This window comes from Pavona decussata, unplaced genomic scaffold, assembly GCF_977016875.1.
Source record: "Pavona decussata unplaced genomic scaffold, jaPavDecu1.1 SCAFFOLD_8, whole genome shotgun sequence".
NCBI lineage: Eukaryota > Metazoa > Cnidaria > Anthozoa > Scleractinia > Agariciidae > Pavona > Pavona decussata.
In genome coordinates, this window is record NW_028145431.1 from 928,051 (window position 1) to 947,060 (window position 19,010).

The 19,010-nt window shown below is 38.5% G+C and overlaps 1 protein-coding gene across 1 annotated transcript in view; it reads left to right on the forward strand.

Annotated features, from left to right (window-relative positions):
* The window catches only part of LOC146488750 (uncharacterized), a 44,208-nt gene extending 25,792 nt beyond the window's left edge, over window positions 1-18,416 (forward strand). The window contains exons 19-22 of the mRNA XM_085112059.1: window positions 12,265-12,337; window positions 12,795-12,881; window positions 13,978-14,082; window positions 17,744-18,416. Coding sequence (XP_084968185.1) covers window positions 12,265-12,337; window positions 12,795-12,881; window positions 13,978-14,082; window positions 17,744-18,006 — 528 coding nt within the window. The 3' untranslated portion in view covers window positions 18,007-18,416. The remainder of the gene's footprint in view (window positions 1-12,264; window positions 12,338-12,794; window positions 12,882-13,977; window positions 14,083-17,743) is intronic.
* The last annotated feature ends 594 nt before the right edge of the window (window positions 18,417-19,010 follow it).

The window sequence follows — 19,010 nt, forward strand, 5'->3', positions numbered from 1 at the left end:
CGGGGGATTATTTAACTCAGCGAAATGCATTACTGGTAACAAAAAAAGAGGAAGAAACAGACTAGAGTTACGGTTCCCTACTTCCTGTTTTGGACCAGGGCAATGACTGCCTAAATATGGAGATTTGAGTGATATTGTACTTGCTGTACAAGTTATTTTCAACATTTTTATTCAATTGTGGGAACGTTGAAATTTATGAAGTAAAAAAATTGTAAATGGTAAAATGATAACCGAAACAAAACGGTAAGGTAAATTGAAATGTTAAAAACTGACTACCGTTAATGTACTGCATGTAATTTGGTTGTGAAGAATAAGGGGGAAGGGGGAGGGCTTAAAAGAGAGGGAGGGCTTAATAAATAAATAAATAAATAAATAAATAAATAAATAATAAGTACCAGGTGAAAACTCATGAGCATTGACAATAAGACAAAAAGATGTTTTTTTTGACCTTGCATTTAAAAGTTTTAAAGGGGAGGGTTTAATGCTTTCATCTAGATTATTCCAAACTTTCACAGCTGCAAAGCGAATGTTGAATTTACCATAGTTTGTTTTGATGGCATTGATGTAATAGGTTGATTTGGAGTCGAGCCTGGTATTGTATGGATGTATTAATGACACTGTTTGAAAGAAAGTTTCAAGAGAGGAAGGAAGAATGTTATTATGATACTGATACATAAAAAGTGCATTGTGAAGAGTAACAAGGTCAGTTAATTTAAGAATCTCTACTTCCTTAAAAAGAAGCTCAGAGTGTTCATCTGGTTTCTAAAAAGTTCACCAGTAATGCGCATTGCTCTTTTTTGTAGAACAATTAAAGGTCTAAGGGTAGTACTATAAGTATTGCCCCAAATTGATACACCAGAGGCGAGGAGGGGGTAAATAACTGAACAATATAATAGATGTAATATGTTTTTGTTTACATAATATCTGGTTTTAGATAGTTAATTTATGGAACAAACTGAACATGTTATAACGAGTTAAAAATTAAGTTATTGTGTACGTAGAAAAAGTGTTACAACGTAGATATAACATAATGATCCTGTCTTGCCATGCCTACATGTGTATAAAGCTAGGGGGAGGGTGACTTAGTCATGTCAAGCTATTTGTCTATTTTAAACTGAATAATGAGTTTGGATATAAATTCAGAGGTGTCTACTTTCTTTTGCATTGTTTTGCACGCATAATGGTACTGCTTTGCATATAACAGAAGAAGACGCAAATTTTTTGTTTTTTTGTTAGAAAGGCTGGTGGTTGGGGTTGGTAAATTGAGAAAACCTGTAGCGGGTTAAGACTGACATTAGTTTGGTGTAAGTTATTAAACCATTGAAGGGATTCATAACATAATTTTTGGAAGGATTGACATTCAAGGAATGCATGTTCAATAGAGTCGTTCTCGCCTCACATAACACACTTCACACAATCAGTTATCCCAAAGTATTTGAGTTCCTTATTAGTAACTAGTATCCTGTGCAGCAATTTGGAATAAAGTTGTCTTACCTTATTTTCTCGAGTGATTTTAAAATTGTTTTGGATGCAGTCAAAAATAAGTCCCAACAACAATTAGGTAAATTAGCTCATAAGATGAATCTTACTATCTCCAATGTGTCTGCATGTTAAATCTGAAAATCAAGTTAAATCTTTGGGACTTATTTTTGTCTCTAATCTGAACTGGAAAGCATATCTACACGAATTGAGTAAGGAAAATATTACTTACTACCAAAAAAAAACCGTATGAGCTAATTTTCGTCGTGGAGAATGAAATATCACAAAGCTGTATTTTTTTTTTCGATGTTCAAGGATACTGTCGTGACAAGTTTTTAGAATTATTTTCCGTAGTTTTGTTAGTTTCAGTTCAAGCACGTTTTCAGTAATTTTAGTGCCCTTTCGAGCAGAAATTTGGATTGAGTGTTACAAGTGCATCTTGTGACAAATTAGACCGATATGACCAAGTTTGTTAACAGGGATCAGTTATCAGCCATTGGTGGTTTTGAGAAGATTTTAATCCTATTGGGATTATGTTTGGTAATTAAAAAAAGATATCGCAGCCCACGCTAAGGAAACTAGTATATGCATGAGCGTTACGCAAAGAAACAATATAGTGAGTCTATATATGCCAAATTGGTTTGCGGCAGGACTTATGTAGATGAGGCGTTTACGTCCGATGATTATTAACTGCTAGTGAGCATTGTAATGTTAAGATAGAATGGTTATAATGATTAGAGTAAACAGAACGAATGTACGAACGAAGCCCAATAAAGTCATCTAAACGATAGATACAGTCCTAAGTGTTTGTTGAACCAGCCGCGAGGGGGCATTCCTTAACGCAGTGGAAGATGGCGCCGCGAAAGATACTTCATCCTCTCTTGCATACAACCAATGGATCACCTTTTCTAGTTCCACATTTAAGTTCGTTTCTAAATTTAGAGTGTTACGATCATTCATCAGCAAGTAGATGAAATCCTAAAATATGGGAGCATTTAGGCATATCATTTATATATAAAAGAAAAAGAAGAGGGCGACTGAAGCACTGACCCCTATAGTACTAGATTGATAATCAGAATTAGTACCAAACAGAGAGACAAACTGTCTTCTGTTACTTCAGCCGGATAGGATGCAAACCAATCATTTGCAACTCCTCGCATACCATAATATTCCAAGTTCCCTCACATCAAATATGTAATTATAGATAAAAAACACAAATTTTGATTGAGATTTGTTATTCATCGTATAACTTCGAAGTATCTAGACTTTTCCCGGTTGCTCGAAAACCGATTAACGCAAATCCACAATTTAAAAAAGTTAACCGATTCAGTTCCTTTCGTTTGATGCAAATAGGCCTTATCACGGTTTTCGACGCCATTTTGACGAGTAGGCAAACAGGCTTGAAATAAAAGTGTTTGTATACCTGAATTGGAAACTTTTGGCACTAGGAAAAGGATTTTAAGAAAAAATATTGGAGGGATGTAGCTGTGCCAGAAAGCGTCCAGTCGTGTTTTTAATTTTCCATACATTTCCCTGTATTTTTTCCCCGCGAACTATTTTTAGTAGCAGTTCACGGCTGGTTCGCTATAGAGACAAATGTATGGAAAGTTCAAAACACGACTGGACGCTTCCTGGCACAATTACATCCCCCCAATCTTTTTTTCTTAAAATCCTTTTCCTAGTGCCAAAAGTTTCCAATTCATGAATTTTTTTGAAGCGACGTTTTATGAAAATTATTTGACATCGGATTTCCATACAAACACTGTTATTTCAAGCCTGTTTGCCTACTCGTCAAAATGGCGTCGAAAACCGTGAAAAGACCTATTTTTCTAAAAGCTAACTTTAAGCCCAAAAGTCAAAGTGGAAACTGAAGGGCACAGATATTTTGGAGAAAGCTTTATCGATTGGTAATAAAACTGAAATCAAAGTTCACAAACACCCTCCAAAGTTGGTCGACTTTCCATCGAGAGTCTGGAACCGGGAGCACCATGATCGAAGTAAGGTTAAAATTTGGAAATCTCCTGTGCAGTCCTTTTAATAGCGCTCCGAGAATTCTTAGATTGAGCACGGATAGATTTAGTCGTGTAAACGACTTTGCCCCATCCGTGCCGGACCAAAATTTCACCCGTGCTCGGACCATGTCGAGAGGTAGTCCGAGCACGGATAAAATTGGTACGCGATCCTGAAAATCTAGCCCAGCTCGGATAAAGTGTGCAGTGTAAACGATTAGCCGTGCAGAACTAACTTTTCTCTGATTAACCTTCGTGCCTTTGGTCAGCACCAATTTGGGAGAGCATGTGCAAATCGGCCCGCGATTCACTCAAGATGGCGCATAGCGGGAAGACGCTGCAAAAGTCGCCAAGAAAATCTTGCGGGATAGCATGGAAGGACCAAGATGTTAAGGAATTTGTCATACCACTCTTTTTCTGTGAACGCTGTCTCCACTATCTCAAACCACTGACCACTTCGTGTCAGTGTCCAACACCGTCGCTCAACAGAAGTACAAGCGAGAACTGATGCAATAAATGACAACCTGTATCTCCGCCTTTTTCTATTCTTTTGTAAAGTAGACGAGAGAAAGGTCGATTTCCGAATTTCCTGCTGGAATACACACGGTCTTTAGAGAAGAAATTCTAAAAACTTTTCGTCCGCCATGTATTTACAGAGGAAGCAGCATGCGCACTAGGCAAGAATCGAGTACACTGACCAAGATGTTGAGCCTTTTACCCGTACCAAATCATAATTTCACATCGTTTGGCACGGTAGAAAAAAGGATGTGTAAATGAGTAATCAGTTCTATTTTCTTGGTATGCGTATCACTTTCATCCGAGCCGTGCCTAAAATTTTCTGCCGTGTAAATGGGGCTTTAGAAGCTTTCAGAATCATTAACAGAATTCTGGCAGACTACAGCTCACATTTTTGTGATCAGACCACAAAAATGGGTCAAAATCAAATCCAATTTTTGAAAACATCAAATTGCTATCTCTGCTTCATAATAAACTAAGCTTTGAAATTTAGACACTATTTCCAGCAATGTAACGTTAATTTGTTGCAGAGAGTGGAGGTTCCAGGATTTGGCTTTGTGAGCGAATGGCTCACTCAAACTTGGCTTCAAAAGAGTAGGGATCGATAGAGAGCTTAAGTTGCGCTCGACGACAGCAACGCCAACGAAAACGTCACTCAAAAAAAATATATAATTTATTTCATATCAGCAACTTCACGATTATTTCAACTCGTTCAACTGCGACACAAACGGCGAACTACCCAGGAACCAAATGGAGAGAATGAAGGAGAATGAAAAATTCACCGTCTTGTGTTTCACGTTGTTATTTTTTTCACAGGACGGCAAAGAAATGTACCAAATTTAAGAACAAATAATGTAAAAACTGGAGCAAGGCTGATTTCACGGTCAGGGAAGTATATATTTCCAATATGTCGTTCTTCTTCAGGGTATGTTTGAGACTGACCCTGTGGCAAGAGACGTTACAATTTAAAACAGTTACAATAGATACCTGAACGAACACCATAGACCAGTTGACGAACAAACAAACAGTTCCAAACCTACTAACGGTCTTCAAGTCGTCGTTTTGTTTCTCCTATGTATTGCTTGTGGCAGCGGTTTCAATGTACTACGTAAATAACGTTTTTAGAGTAACAGTCTATATGATGAGTCATATGTCTAGTTTCGCCGAACGAATAAAATGTGTAACAAGTGCGTCCGTCTGGTATGTAGTTGCAAGAGATCCATGAGGTGGGTTGTTTAGTGTGGGATTACGTAGTTCAATGGCGCTACAGGATCCGGTACTTTTATTTTGTCACTATATTTTTAGTTAATAATAATAACTATCAAGCTAAGCTGCAGTTGACCTCAATCTAAAGGGATCTATATAACTTCAAGCATTGTTTTTGCTTTTCTATAGACTCCCTAATCACTATTTTATTTAGTATTGGATAGTTATCATGAACAACAATGTATTAGTGATGGAAGCAATAAATTGTTTGTTGTTGGTTTTTTGTTGTTGTTTGGTCCTTGCAAACACAGTTAATTACTGGTTGTTACCAAATTTATAACCGTGACGTACGTGCAAACAACTTAGTTTGCTCATTCAACTTACTGTTTTGCGGAGTTGTCGTTGCTTACCTTACTTATAGTATCAGCAGGGCAGATCCGGATCAGGGCGAATTGCTCAGATCAGGATTTCAGGTTTGTTGTGGCCTATAGGGGACTGGGAACAAAGCACTTCTTACGTAACGACACATGCATCTATATGCGCATGTTCGAAAGGGAGCCATTTTGCAATATTTACAAAGAAATCGTGTTCTGAGGTGGTGGAAACCTAACCATTTGTAGCTCAGGATAATGTTTCGAAGCAATTTTCGGGATTTTGAAGAAGATCCATTTTTCAGGTGAGCTTGATACATACTAAATAGTGCCCTGTTTGGAGAGTTCGAAAGCATACGCTCCGTTCATCTACGTAAGCTTACGTGTAGAGTTTTAAGTATTTTGGCCTAAGAACAAGTTTATATTGGTACAATGTAAGCGTATGTAGGTAAATGTCGTACATTAGCTTAAATTACACTTTATAGAATGTCGAGCAATCGGAAAAAAAATCGTTTTTCTTTTCCTGCATGAAGGAAACAACATAATTTTCGGTTTTCAAAAAAGTGTACGCATTGCAAATTCATACATTCTATTCTGCCGTCTCTGCGTGTACGAGTCCTTTTATCAAGTTCCTGTCTTGTAAATATAAGCTTTCTTTCCAACAACACCGGGTATTGACGCATGAAAAAGGCGTTTAAGTTGCTGAGTAGCTTACCATGAACAATGTTGAGGGAAATTTAAGCAAACTTCACAACTACATGTACATCTAAGACTTTTAAATACCGTGCCACTTTTAATCTATACAACCGTGTTAAACGCTAAATATTTGTATACAAAGTTATAAAGACCACCCTCTCCTCTTGAAAATGTAAGTGAAGTGGATAGATAGATGTGAGGATGCCTGCTCTCAAAGACCCAGTTGAAGCCTCAAAAGTTAGACCAAAAGCAAAACAGTTGAGCTTGGGTACTGTACATGTATTTTAAGGGGAGAGGAAATCCTATAAATAATATGACATCTTGTCAATATTCTAAAACAGACAGGAGTAGTAAAAGTGATTTACAATAGTTTACATCAGACTATTCACTAAAGCAGCTTCTCTTGTTCTCACTTGTTTGGAATAACATCAAAAACAATTTTATGCCATCCTCTTTGGAAAATTACAGGGAATCAAAAGAATTAAGAATCTCGGCTGTGCGACATGCCTCTACTTTTCCTCTTTAGCTTTCTTAATTTGTCTCCTGTAAGTATACATCCAAATGTAAGTTGTAGCAATTATGTAAGTTCAGTTTATTCACTTGTCCAGGGCTTCTGATAATTCGCGGGAAAAAAGTCAAATTTCGCGGGATTTTTGGAGACAAATTCGCGGAGAAAACGGCCGATTTCGCGGGAATTTTCGGGGCAAATTTCGCCGAAAAGCAAGAAGAAAGATCCCAGAAAAAAAGATATATTTGAAGGATGTCAAATTCAGGGCAAGAAAGAAAACACAAAAGTTCATCCAACACAGTTCTCAAGGCAATTGTACTTGTTTCGAGCTACAAGAAAAACATAAGCCATACCGAAACGCCCGGCCGGTTAACCTCCTTTTTCAGCTGCAATTTAGAGCCGAACACAGCAACGCAATAAATTTCTTTTCTGTCCTTGGTCTCTTGAGTTGCTTTGCAGTTTACAAGGCAAGATTGTTCGCAATCGAAGGTTCAAATCCATCTGTGAAGTCAAACATTTGTTGTGTCTTCGATCGTGCCCTGCACGTCATCTAAACATGTGCCTGCGTTACTACAGACAGCAGCTTCTTTTCACACTCGGTATAGTGTCACCGAAAAGTCTTCTCATTTCTTGTGCCCAGTTTTTTCGCAACATTAATCTAAGAACACCTGGTAGTTATGGTACGTTATGTTTACTCGTTGCAGTGACGAAATTTCAAGATAAATTTGCATTTATGGAAAGTAAACAGCCCCAGTAGCCAAGATGAGTTTCAAATATGTTGTACCGACATGTATTTGGTAGGATTTTTAACGAATTTTGCAGTATTACGCGTTTTTTTGTGAATTTCGCGGGATTCCGCGGATATACCCGAATTTCGCGGCTCCGCGACCGCGCGAAATATCAGAAGCCCTGCTTGTCTGAAATACATCGTATCAAGGATGCTGGAGCTGCAATTTTTTCACCCATTTTGATCATCTCTTTTACGTTAAAAGATAAACGCCTACATCCAAGTAGTATGCAGGCTGTTCGTCACATAAACCTATCGCTCAGTTGTAGAGCAACTGAACTGGTCATCGGAAGGTCTTAGGTTCCACTCCTGTTGGAAGAACTCAGGTTTCATTTTTTGATATATGATAGATTGGTTTATTCACCCTTCCTGTAGTAGAATTACTCAATTACAAGGGTAGGTCAAGTAACACACAGGTCAATAACTATTGAAATCTTAATTCCAAATATGCCTGTGTCCCTGACTGAGTAATATTCCATTCTCACTTACATTTATGTTTGCAGTCCTTTATTAATAAGTACCCTTTTACAGTATAATGTTACACTGCAATAGACTGTTTTCATTCACGTGACTACCGGCCATATTGGTTTACTGAAACAAAAGAAAGTATTTGCATAAAAATAGAGTTCAATTCCCAGAGGTTTAGTTTGGGACACCAACATGGCCACCGTGACGTCATGTGAAAACACTCTATAGGCCATTTTGTAGTTGCTTTGAACCTCATTATGAAAGTGAGGCTCCATACAAAGCTTTTCATATGAAAATTAGTTTTCAGTGTTTGCATACGAATGAAAACCAATTTTCATAACAAAAACTTTCCTTGATTCTTGGGGGGTGGTACTTGGGTATATTAGTGACATGGGGGTGCAAAGGCCTTTTGTGGGTTGAACAATGACATCAATTGCATGCGATGTCCTGTTTTCGCTCTTGGTGGTAACAAAGCGTACAAATAAAGTTGCAGTTTCTTAATTTATTTTATTTTCTACCAGGAGAAATGTCCCAAATTAAACCCATGTGCAATCTAGACAAATTTCAATATTATTAAAATTTTAGCTCGGTTACAAGGCTCAGTGGAATAAAACAAAAGAAATTAATTATTCCCCTCAATTTATGTTGTTTTATTCCCCGAAGCCTCCTAGCCAAGGATGAATTTTTATTAATACATTGAAATAAGTTATTGGTCTACTGAGTTAAGCGAATTATTCTACTTGGGGGTAACGACAGGCACTTTTAAATCCAGTCGGGATTTCTTGTTCTTTAAGGACAAGGAAAGGGTGACTGTGTTTCCATGAACAAATTTTGTTCAGCTTTTTTAAGGATACATGGTTAGCTTCACAGTAGCAGTTTATTCTGCAGTGACTCCAACAGCCACAAATCAGACATCTGTTTTCCTTTTTAGGGACCATCAAGACAGGATGTCATCTCTTGTTGGTGGATATGGAGATCCATTTGCAAGTTTTGGATTTCCATCAACACACCCTGCCCTTGGGAATGGCAGACAAGCTGGCAGGTCACCTCACATGCACAGTCGACAAGTGGCTCCAAATCATATGTTTGGCGGCATGTTTGGGGACATGTTTACAAGCATGAACTTCATGATGGCAAATATGCACCAAAACTTTGTAAGTTTGCTTACGTACATGTAGCAATTGTATAGTTTATTACAGCAGTTAAAGCTGTACAAATGACACGCAACCTACCACCATCAAAAGAACTGGACAAAGTTGCATTTTGGTGGACGTCAATCAAGGTTCAATGAAATTATTTTGAATTCTGACAAGATTCCAAGGCAACGCACAAAAGAGAGCATTTTAATTTGGTTAAATGTTATTTAACTAAGTGAGCCACGACGAGCTTAGCGGACATCCAGTGCATCCAGTAGTCAATCCCATAAGTGCAAGCTCACATGGTACGTGGTAGCTTTGTACATTGCTAGGATCTTGAAGTTCTTCGTTGAGCGTTATGTGGAGCGGTCTGTGGAGTGGTCGTTTCAATATCTCCCCCCCCCCCCCTCCTTCCCCCATCCCCTATGTTTCTTCCGTCCACTGCTTCATCAGTGTGAGGGGTGCCTGGGATTGGGACTGCAGAGATTTGCCAGCCATGGGGGCAGTATTCTACCTAGGGGCTGGCTGGCCACAGTGGAAGCCCCTGGGTATCCACCTTCTGCTTAAGCGAGGCAGTTGGTTAACCCATTGCAGCCCACGTGTTTTCGACATTTTCACAAATTAGCATATTGTTAATAATTAACCTAATGTGCAGTAAAAATTGACAACTTACTGGGTCAAAGAAACAGCACTCCTTTGGTCTAGAATAGCTAGAATTTCTAATTGTCGAATAAAATACCCTAGCTGCAAATTAAAGATTACCCAAAAAACAAACCTGAAGGTAAAAATTTCGAAAATTTGATGAAATTTGATCCTCGCGCCACATGGCAGTAATTTGATCCGCTCTCGAGAAGACGTGTTTGTTCACTCAAGATTAGGCAGTCATCACGTTTTATCAATGAAAATAGAAAGAAAAACAGGCAATAAAGCTTTCCTAAATAAAACATTTATTCAAATAAGTCTTTGTATAGGTCTTAGAAGAAAACGCGTATAATTTTTGCCGCGAGGCGATCGACTCGCAAGCGATTTGAAGCAATTGCGAGTCACTTTTGAAGCAAAGTTATCGACCTGTGCGGAGCACGTTTTTCAAAACTTTTGCGAAAACTGTTCGGAATATGAAGATCAATTAGAATAGTATTTCAGTACAAATCCACAATCAAACCTGTAATTCTTTGTGAGTTGTATTGCGAGAAACACTCTAACATCACCAAGAAAGTCCATGGCGAAAATAATGATTTGAGATGTCCGCCAGCTCGCCGCCTCGGTAAAACTACAAATTTTCCTCAAAGCATAATTTCTTCGCTGTTAATGCTTGGATTTCCGCTGTTGAAACTGTCGAGTACTCCCTAGAAGTTCCTCTTTCGATTTACGGTTTCGAAAAGGTGTGTTTTCCTTCGGAAAATGCGAAATTGGCGTCTTGAATATTTAAGCGTAAAGCGCGTGGCCTGCCATTATCGATGAAATCTGATATTTTCGGAAGACAAAAACCTTTTTGTGTCTAGACCCCCCTAAGACCTAAAAACATATGCGCAGACGATAGATTCTGATTGGTCAGTCTTTTCTAAAGACAATTAGAACAATAGAGGACAAAATTATCCCTTCTAGGGGAGGCAGGAACCTAGCACGGGCGTGCGGAATTTATCAGCCGGTTTTGGGCGCCTCGGCCGTTAATGGGTTAACCTTGCTAAGAGTAGGTAAAATTTGAAGTTGATTGTCAGAAAAGTGACTGTCAAATTTCACAATTCTGGAGAAATTTAACCCATCTCTGTGATTTCCCACTATTTCTGCAGTGGAAATGAAAATTCTTCAGTCATCGCTGCAAGCTCTCCTTTCTCCTGCCCCCTGCCCCAATCCTCTTGTGGCTGACCTAAAAGAGAGCTTGCTTGCAGGCTAAAGCTGACTAATCAAATATTACTTGTTCAGAGAACCGAACAACAGATGAAACCTCCTAGTATCTCGGTTCATGTACAGAATCTCTTACATTTTGTGACCGTGTACATCATGCAACATTATTTTACATGTAAATCTTGAAGCTTTGTTTTTTATTCATCAGGAGAGAATGGCGAATGATCCAAATACTTTCAGCTACTCGTCGTCAAGTGTCATGAGTTACTCTAATGATGGCAGAGGGGAACCAAAATATTTTCAAGCAACAAAATCAACTAAGAAAGCACCTGGTGGGGTAAGCAGCTCTTTAATATTGAAATTCATTTCTTTCATTTTGTGCCATTTATTTCATTTTATGTAATTTATCCCCCAAAAAGTTGGTTTATTGTGCGGCTGTCACGTAATACCCAATTTTTTCTTCTGTATTTTTCATCTCAGTCAGCTTTCCCAGACCTCCTGGTGTCACTCAATCTGTTGGTCACAGGTCTGAGTCCCCGTCAGGGTTGAAAAAAAATCAGTGTTTTTTTCCTTTTTTGCTTTTTTTTTCTTTTTCCCTTTTTCAAAGCTAAGAACTTCAAAGGCTCCAAACAATAATTATAAAAAAAAATTCAAAATAATTTCAAAATCTTAAAAAAATAATTATAGCAAATTTGACAGCCTTGCAAAGAAAGTTACATGTGCTGTAGGCAAGAGGGTTTTCACATGGTGAATTTCAGGTAAATGTGAAAAATTGGTAGATAACAGTAAATACATACATGAGAATAAAGAAAAATTACAGCAAAGGCAAATAACGAAAACTGAAAATATAAAATAAAATAAATTTATACAAAACTCGCAAAATCTGTACAGCAACTCCAGAGACAAAAACTGATTTACAATACATGAAAGCCAACTTTTATGCCAAATTGTAAAAAGAATGCATGATTCAAGATTCCATAGCACGAATAACAGAACCACATGCTGAAAACTCAAAAAATAAATCAGAAAAGACAAATCAAATTTAATTAAATCTAACAATGTCATGTAACAGTCACACTTGTGGCTGCAATAGACCCATATTTTGGTAGGGTTTGTTTTAAACAGTTGTTGTGAGAGTAGTGATGATTGACTGTTAAAAAGGTTTTATTTGCTGAAGGGGTTGGGTTTATGTATCAACCTTGTGCCACACAAATATTAATTTTTATTTCTCTTTGGCTCTTAGGTGAGAGAGACACAACATTCTGTGCATGATTCGCAATCTGGGCTGCATCGCATGGCAATTGGCCATCACTTAGGTGATTGTGGGTTTTAATTATCTTTAGTTAGTAATATTAAAGGATAATTCGTTAAAAACGCCAATGTTTGCAGCTCAGTTATAGTACAATGTGCAGTTCCAGAAAAAATCCATAGCCACCCCATGAAAGGTCGTAGCGAATTCCCTGGGGGAGGGGGGTCTTCAGAGCAAAGTATGAGGCTAAACAGGAATTTCCTGGGGGAGGTGGGGTGCAAAACAAAAAACCTTCCATGGAGGGGAAGGGGGTATGGAATTTTTCTGGAACTGCACAATGTGTGTAACAGAATCCGATACATCAATCCCCCGTTATACTGAATTCATTTTCACAGTCTCTTGGCACTTCGTTATATCGGGTTCCATTGCACTAAGAAACTGCTCTTTTTGCACAAATATAAAGTGTTTGACATTATTTTATAATTTTAAATACATGTATAGTGTATTATTGCTTCGTCCTACAGATGATCGATCTCATGTGATTGAGCGATCACTCAACAGAAGAACTGGCCAGGAAGAACGAAAACAGGATTTCATCAACCTGGATGAAAGTGAGTTTTATCTTTGTTTTGCTTCGTTTTGGTACATTAGCTAACCACAGCTCTAATTGTGTTATCATTTAAACAATCATGGTGTTTTGTTTATATGGTTTATGACTGCTAGAACAAATCTTGTTGCAAAAATTCCATTAGAAGGTAAGTAGTGTAAAAATTAAAACATTTTAAGAGCCTTAAGAATGAAACTTCTCAGGAGTGAAAAACATAGGCATTGGTTATCTTGAACTTGAATTTGCATCTTTCTGAAAGGTGCATTTAAAGAAGCCAAACACTCCTTCAGCTTGGGGCATAAATCAGTGTTCCAGATAACTTTCAAAATCAGAGAGTCAATTAAGAATTTTGAGGGGTCAATAGCTCTGGTTCTCTCTAAATCTTCTTAAGTTCACCATTCACTTTGACGGGTCAGGAAGCCAGGCTTCCCTGGTTTTTGACCTGAGACCCCTCTCTTACCTGGAACACTGGGCATTATGGAAGTAATGATTGAACACTCGAGAAGGAGTGTTTGGTCTAACTCACAAAAACCAAGAAGTAGGCTGAAAAAAAAAAAGTAGACCGCGAGCAGTCCTACCTTTTCCTCAGATCAACTGCGCAAAACGACAATTAAATTGTGCAAATTGGAAAGTGAACGAGGATGGATATTTGGGAGAGGTAGCCGCTTGCCAGGAGCCCTGCACATGACGGAACTTAGGAGAACAAAGAGACTGCTTACAGTCTAGAAAAAGCAAGATGCTGTTGAGGTCTTTTTTGTTTGTTTGTTTGTTTGTTTGTTTGTTTTTGTTTTAACCAGCTTCAAGGTGTGTGGAAATTGGATAAAACACTCTTTCAGGTGTTTGATATAGCTTCTCAAGCTACATGTATCAATAATTCTTGGAGAAATTCAAAGCAAAAGTTCACCAAATTCTATGATAAATTATGAAGATAACATTTCCAACCCTCCTTCACAGTGGTGATTCCCTTCATTGTCTCATCATGAATAAATTATTGATTAGTTTAAGAAGGTTTTTATCACTTTATCTTACATTTTTAGAAGTTGTAGTTCTTTTAATGATTAATTTTGAAATTGTAATTTCTATATTTTTTTGCTCCACAGATGATGCAGCCACTTTCGACCAGGAGTGGAAACAACGAACTAGACATTCCACAAATATTTTAACAGACAGACATCGCACACACCTCAGAGCCCTGGGGGGCCCAGGTACATGTGTTCTAATAATGTGGCAATTCTGACTACAGTTGAACTTCCCCTTGCGACCAACTCACTTGAGCAACCACTTTTACAAAATACCAAAATTTTTCCAGTCAAATCACTATAGTTTGAGCCTCTTGCAAGCGACCACCTCTCATAGGCGACCATGGCCACTTTTAGAGATGAAAGTTTGCAATTTCTTTTGTTTTTAACCTCATAAGCCACTTGTCACATACAGTACGTCCTCATATCTTACCCTGTCGGAAGTTGGACAATTTGCCTTTGTAACATTATCACATGTACATTATTGGGTAGTCCAGGGGACAGGAATGTCACAATCAGAGGAAGCAGGTGTCCCAAAATAGACTTGTCCCATTCACCATATTGGGTAATTTATCACAGGCAAACCATCAACTTGGATACTGAAATTCTTTGGCAATATAATTTTGGAAAGTTGAAAAACGTTTTCGTGGCTACTTAATCTCTGGAGTCACCTTATATTAATAAGTTCAAAATTAAGACCCCTTGTGGTCTGACCTCTCGTAAGCGACCATCTAGGCTTGACACTTTGGGTGGTCGCTTACGGGAGGTTTGACTGTATTCTTATTCCAAAACAGAGTTCGTTTGGGTCATGGAAAACCTAGAAAATCATGGAATTTTTTAACTTCGTTTCCCAGACCTTAAAAGTCATGAGTGTTAATTGTGGGTCATGGAAAGTCATTGAAAATTATGCTTATAGAGAAAAATCACTTAGAAAGCATTCTTTTCGGGAATAAAAAAGGAACAAGATGAACAATTTAAAAGAAAAAGAAAGTAAAAATAAACACTGTGCGTTTTGACACTGTAAAATGCGAACAATTTATGATGGAAAATTTGAAAAGGTCATGGAAAGTCGTGGATTTTTAAAAGCCCGAAAAGAGCACGAACCCTGTAAAAGAAAATACACAATGTCAGTTCCCAAAAGAACACAATTCTGCCTTTTACGATATTAAACCAAAATCCTTCCCCCAAAAACGCAATTCCTCCTATTCTTTTGTTTTATTTATTTATTTTATTAGCTACGCCTAACAATAAATATTATAAACACACAGACGCACAAAAGAGAAAATACAAGATAACAGGGGGCAAACAACTATTACAAAGGCAGGGACACTGCAACAGCGCATGCCAATTACTGCGGTGCCGGGGGGTTAAAAAGACTAAAAAACATTGAACGATGTGAATCACATACAACAAGAAATAGGGTGGTTAAGAGGTCTAGCAGCATTACATTTAAGGCATATTGTCCTGTATGTCCTTGGATTGTCCAGATTGTAACTAGTAGCTGATCCTTCCAGATAGTAATTGAAGATCTATTCTGAGCAAACCGTGTTCTGTTCATTCTGTTATCAGGGACAGAATGAATGGAATACTATTCTGTTCATTGTGACTATGGAATAGGTCCCAAAAGAACTTGAATACCATCTATTTGGGGTATCCTATTCGCCCAAAAGTGCATGCCCAAAGTAAGCAGTGACTGATTAAGTATCCTGCATGCCAGCGTGAGCAATCTATACCCGCCCTTTAACACAGGGTTCGTACGGGTCCTGGAAATCCTGCCAAGTACTTGAATTTTAGTCTGGCATTTTCCAGGACTGGAAAGCCCTTGAAAATGGTAGGACGTTCTGGAAAATCCTGGAAATTTGTAAACTCAAGTAGTAAATTTTACTTAAAGACATCGAGGAGCAACCAGATGGGAAGATCCAACAACTCAAAAATACTTACAATGTAATGTGCATTAAGGGTCCTGGAAAAACACTTTCTGAGGCCTGAAAAAAATTCTGTGAATTTATTTCTGAAAAACGGTACAAACCCTGTAGCAGTTGCCTATCTCTTACAAACCGCCACCACAAAAAGGTGTTCTGTGACAAACAGCCCTTTACTAGATTATCACAAGACAGTTTCAACTGTTTATCAGATTGGTGGTCCACCCCCTCTCTACCCAGCTAATTTAAATAGCCGATTTGCAAAGGACATGTAGGTGTAGGCCAATCACCTCAGATGTAACCCTCCACTCTTATCACAAACGTATGCAGTACATAAATGAATAAACTAGTAATAGTAATCAGAGATTAACAAGTGCGGCCGACATGCCAATTTGTATGTTGAAAAGAGGGGACTTGTGTGGGTGAAATCTTCACGTGAAAATGAGGCCAGATTCTTGCATCAAAACGAGGTAAATTTGCGCAACAGAGGAACAAAATGGCCGCTAACCTCGATTTGTTCCGAATGCATTTGCACAGGTAGCCCAACACAAAATTAGACTTGCGGTCTCTCGTTGTCGACCGCGTTAAGTAAATAAAATACCCTTTTTAGTCATGCATGTTGAGATTAGAAAATGGAATTAATACCAGTCGTGAGCAAATAGTTTCTTTTTCCCCCATAAAGTGCATGCATGCATTCATGTAAAAGAATGTATGCAGACCAGTGGGGCGGTGGTGAGAGCACTCGCATGCCACTTTTGTAGTCCGGGTTTGATTCCCGGAGGTGACGCCACTTGTGCTTCGAGTCTTCCTCGTTGGTTTTGCGTTCTTGCCCTCGGGGATTTTCTCTGGGATCTCTGGGTTTCCTCCCGTAGAATCCCGAACAAGCTCTGGGCTTCCATTCTTTCAAAGGACTATTTTGAGGGAACTCTTCTACGGACAAGGTTTGTTAGAGGTTCAAAATTCGTTGGGTTTGACAGTAAAAACAACCTGAAACTCTAAGCTGGCGCTTGTAAAGTAACAAGCCGTCTTACGTTTAGGAGGCTTGTTTGGGCACGGCCTCTTGTAGCAGGAAATTTTGGGCTTCAAAATTCGATGAGTTTTGCAGTGAAAAGTGCCTGAAACTTTAATGTAGCGCCTTAAAACACCTTAAGGCCCGTTTAAACGGTTTCAACGTTTTCTTCAACATGCGTCACAGTTGTTGAACCAAATGTTGGGGGCGTTTGAACAGGTCGTTCAACATTGTTGAAAGCGTAAAAAAATGTTGAAAGCTTGTTGAAAGTGAGTTGAATCAAATTATAACTGGTTTAAACTTTCATCCAACATCGATTCAATATTTCTTTTGTTCTTGAAAATGTTGAATGGCGTTGAAAGCGTTTGAAAACTACGTCCATCCAATAAAGTTGAACGGATGTTGGGCAAAAGTTTAAACCTTTTAAACGGGCCTTTACGTTGGATAGCGTTTATTATGGCAAGGATTTTACGTCTGAGATTTACTTGGCGTACATTCGGCCACAGGGGTGGGAGATGGGTGGGGTGGGCTTATGTTCAGAATTTTATGGTACTTGTACATGTATCTTTGAAAATAACATTCACCCGGGAAGAGTCGAGGGAGAGCATTTCTGTGGATATTCCTATAGCAGGGTTCCTACGGGTCATGGAAAACCTGGAAAGTCATGGAATTTTAGAATTTCATTTTCCATGCCTGGAAAGTCATGAAATTTAGGTGTGGGTCATGAAATGTCGTGGAAAATGATGTTTATAACAAAAAGTGCAAAAAAAATTGGGTTTGGTTGCGAAGAAAATAGTGAAAACGTACCCAAAATGAAAGATGATTTCCAAGAAAATGGTCAAATTTAGCTCAAAAGAGTACGAACCCTGTATAGTTTACTTTATCTGTATGTTAATATACCCCGTTACTGTCACAGACCGATCAACTCATATCGGCCGTCACCCTGGGGCCTCAGACGCGGGTGCCTCCTTGCATAGGGACAGGCTGAGAGGCCATCAGGACGGGCCAGAGGCACGCCTGCCGGTAGAAAACAGGCACCTGGACCACAGAGTTGCACGAGATAAGGACTGGGGAAAAGGAGACTTCGATGTTGCGGAAAGAAGACACAGACACAAGCCTAACCCCGATAAACACGTGCGATTAAACAGCCGCCCTGTGAACAAACACGAGCCCCGATAGACACAGTAGCTTTTTGTTTGCGAACAGTGCCTAGGTGATTGGAATGACATTCTACTGTTACGCTGTTATAACTGCTGGAAATTTTTAGTGTGCTTGGAAGTAAAACAGTTTACTTTTTGACACTCCTGTATATTTCAGCGAAATAACAATAGAAATTAATATTATATAAATTATTACTAGAGTTTAATACCGTATGATTCGCAGTTACCGTTATAGCGACTTTAGTTGAATTTAAAACGCGTTTGTTAAATTTAACGTCTTTACCGAGTTCGTGATATGTTTTGTACAATGCGAGTGGTTTATATTAATGTTAGTCACGTATTGCTTTTGTGGCTTATTTCTGGAAATTTATCGGTGCTTACGTCATCTGCTTTTCTAACGTAACGAAATAAAGTTGTGACTGTCTAAAATTGACTCTCGTTATGTACAATTAGCTTCACTGAATTACAAATTGCTATAGATAAACTGAGCACCTTTACTTAAACAGGGTAGTCCCTTTAGGACATACATACAACAGACCTGCTATCAATGGGAGCCCTGAGTAATAAAGCAACTTAATTCACAAGGTGAAGAACAATAGCCTACAAAAGGATCTTCAACAGCTAAAAAGAGTAAAATTACGTTTACAATCTATATATTAAAATTAGTTAACCACCGTAATAAAAGGAACGCTTCGTGGTTTTGCCTGGTGGTGCGACTACATGTACATACGTTCTTGTTGAAAGTAAAATAATTCTTGGAAAATTGCGGGCATCGACCAGCGGCTCCGCTGCCAAAAGAGATAAAGGAAAACTTTGCCATTTATAGCTGTCTTTTAAATTGGCAGGTGACCTCCCCCTTCCCTCCCTCAGCCAGTTATGACGTCAGAAATCTTTTTAATCTTGACTAGGCGAAAATTGTTCTATTTTCTCGGCTATAACTTGAGAATTTTTTACTGGTAACCTTTTATGGCCCACCAGACTTACAGCACGATAGGTCACTATAATTGGGACAATTGCAATAAA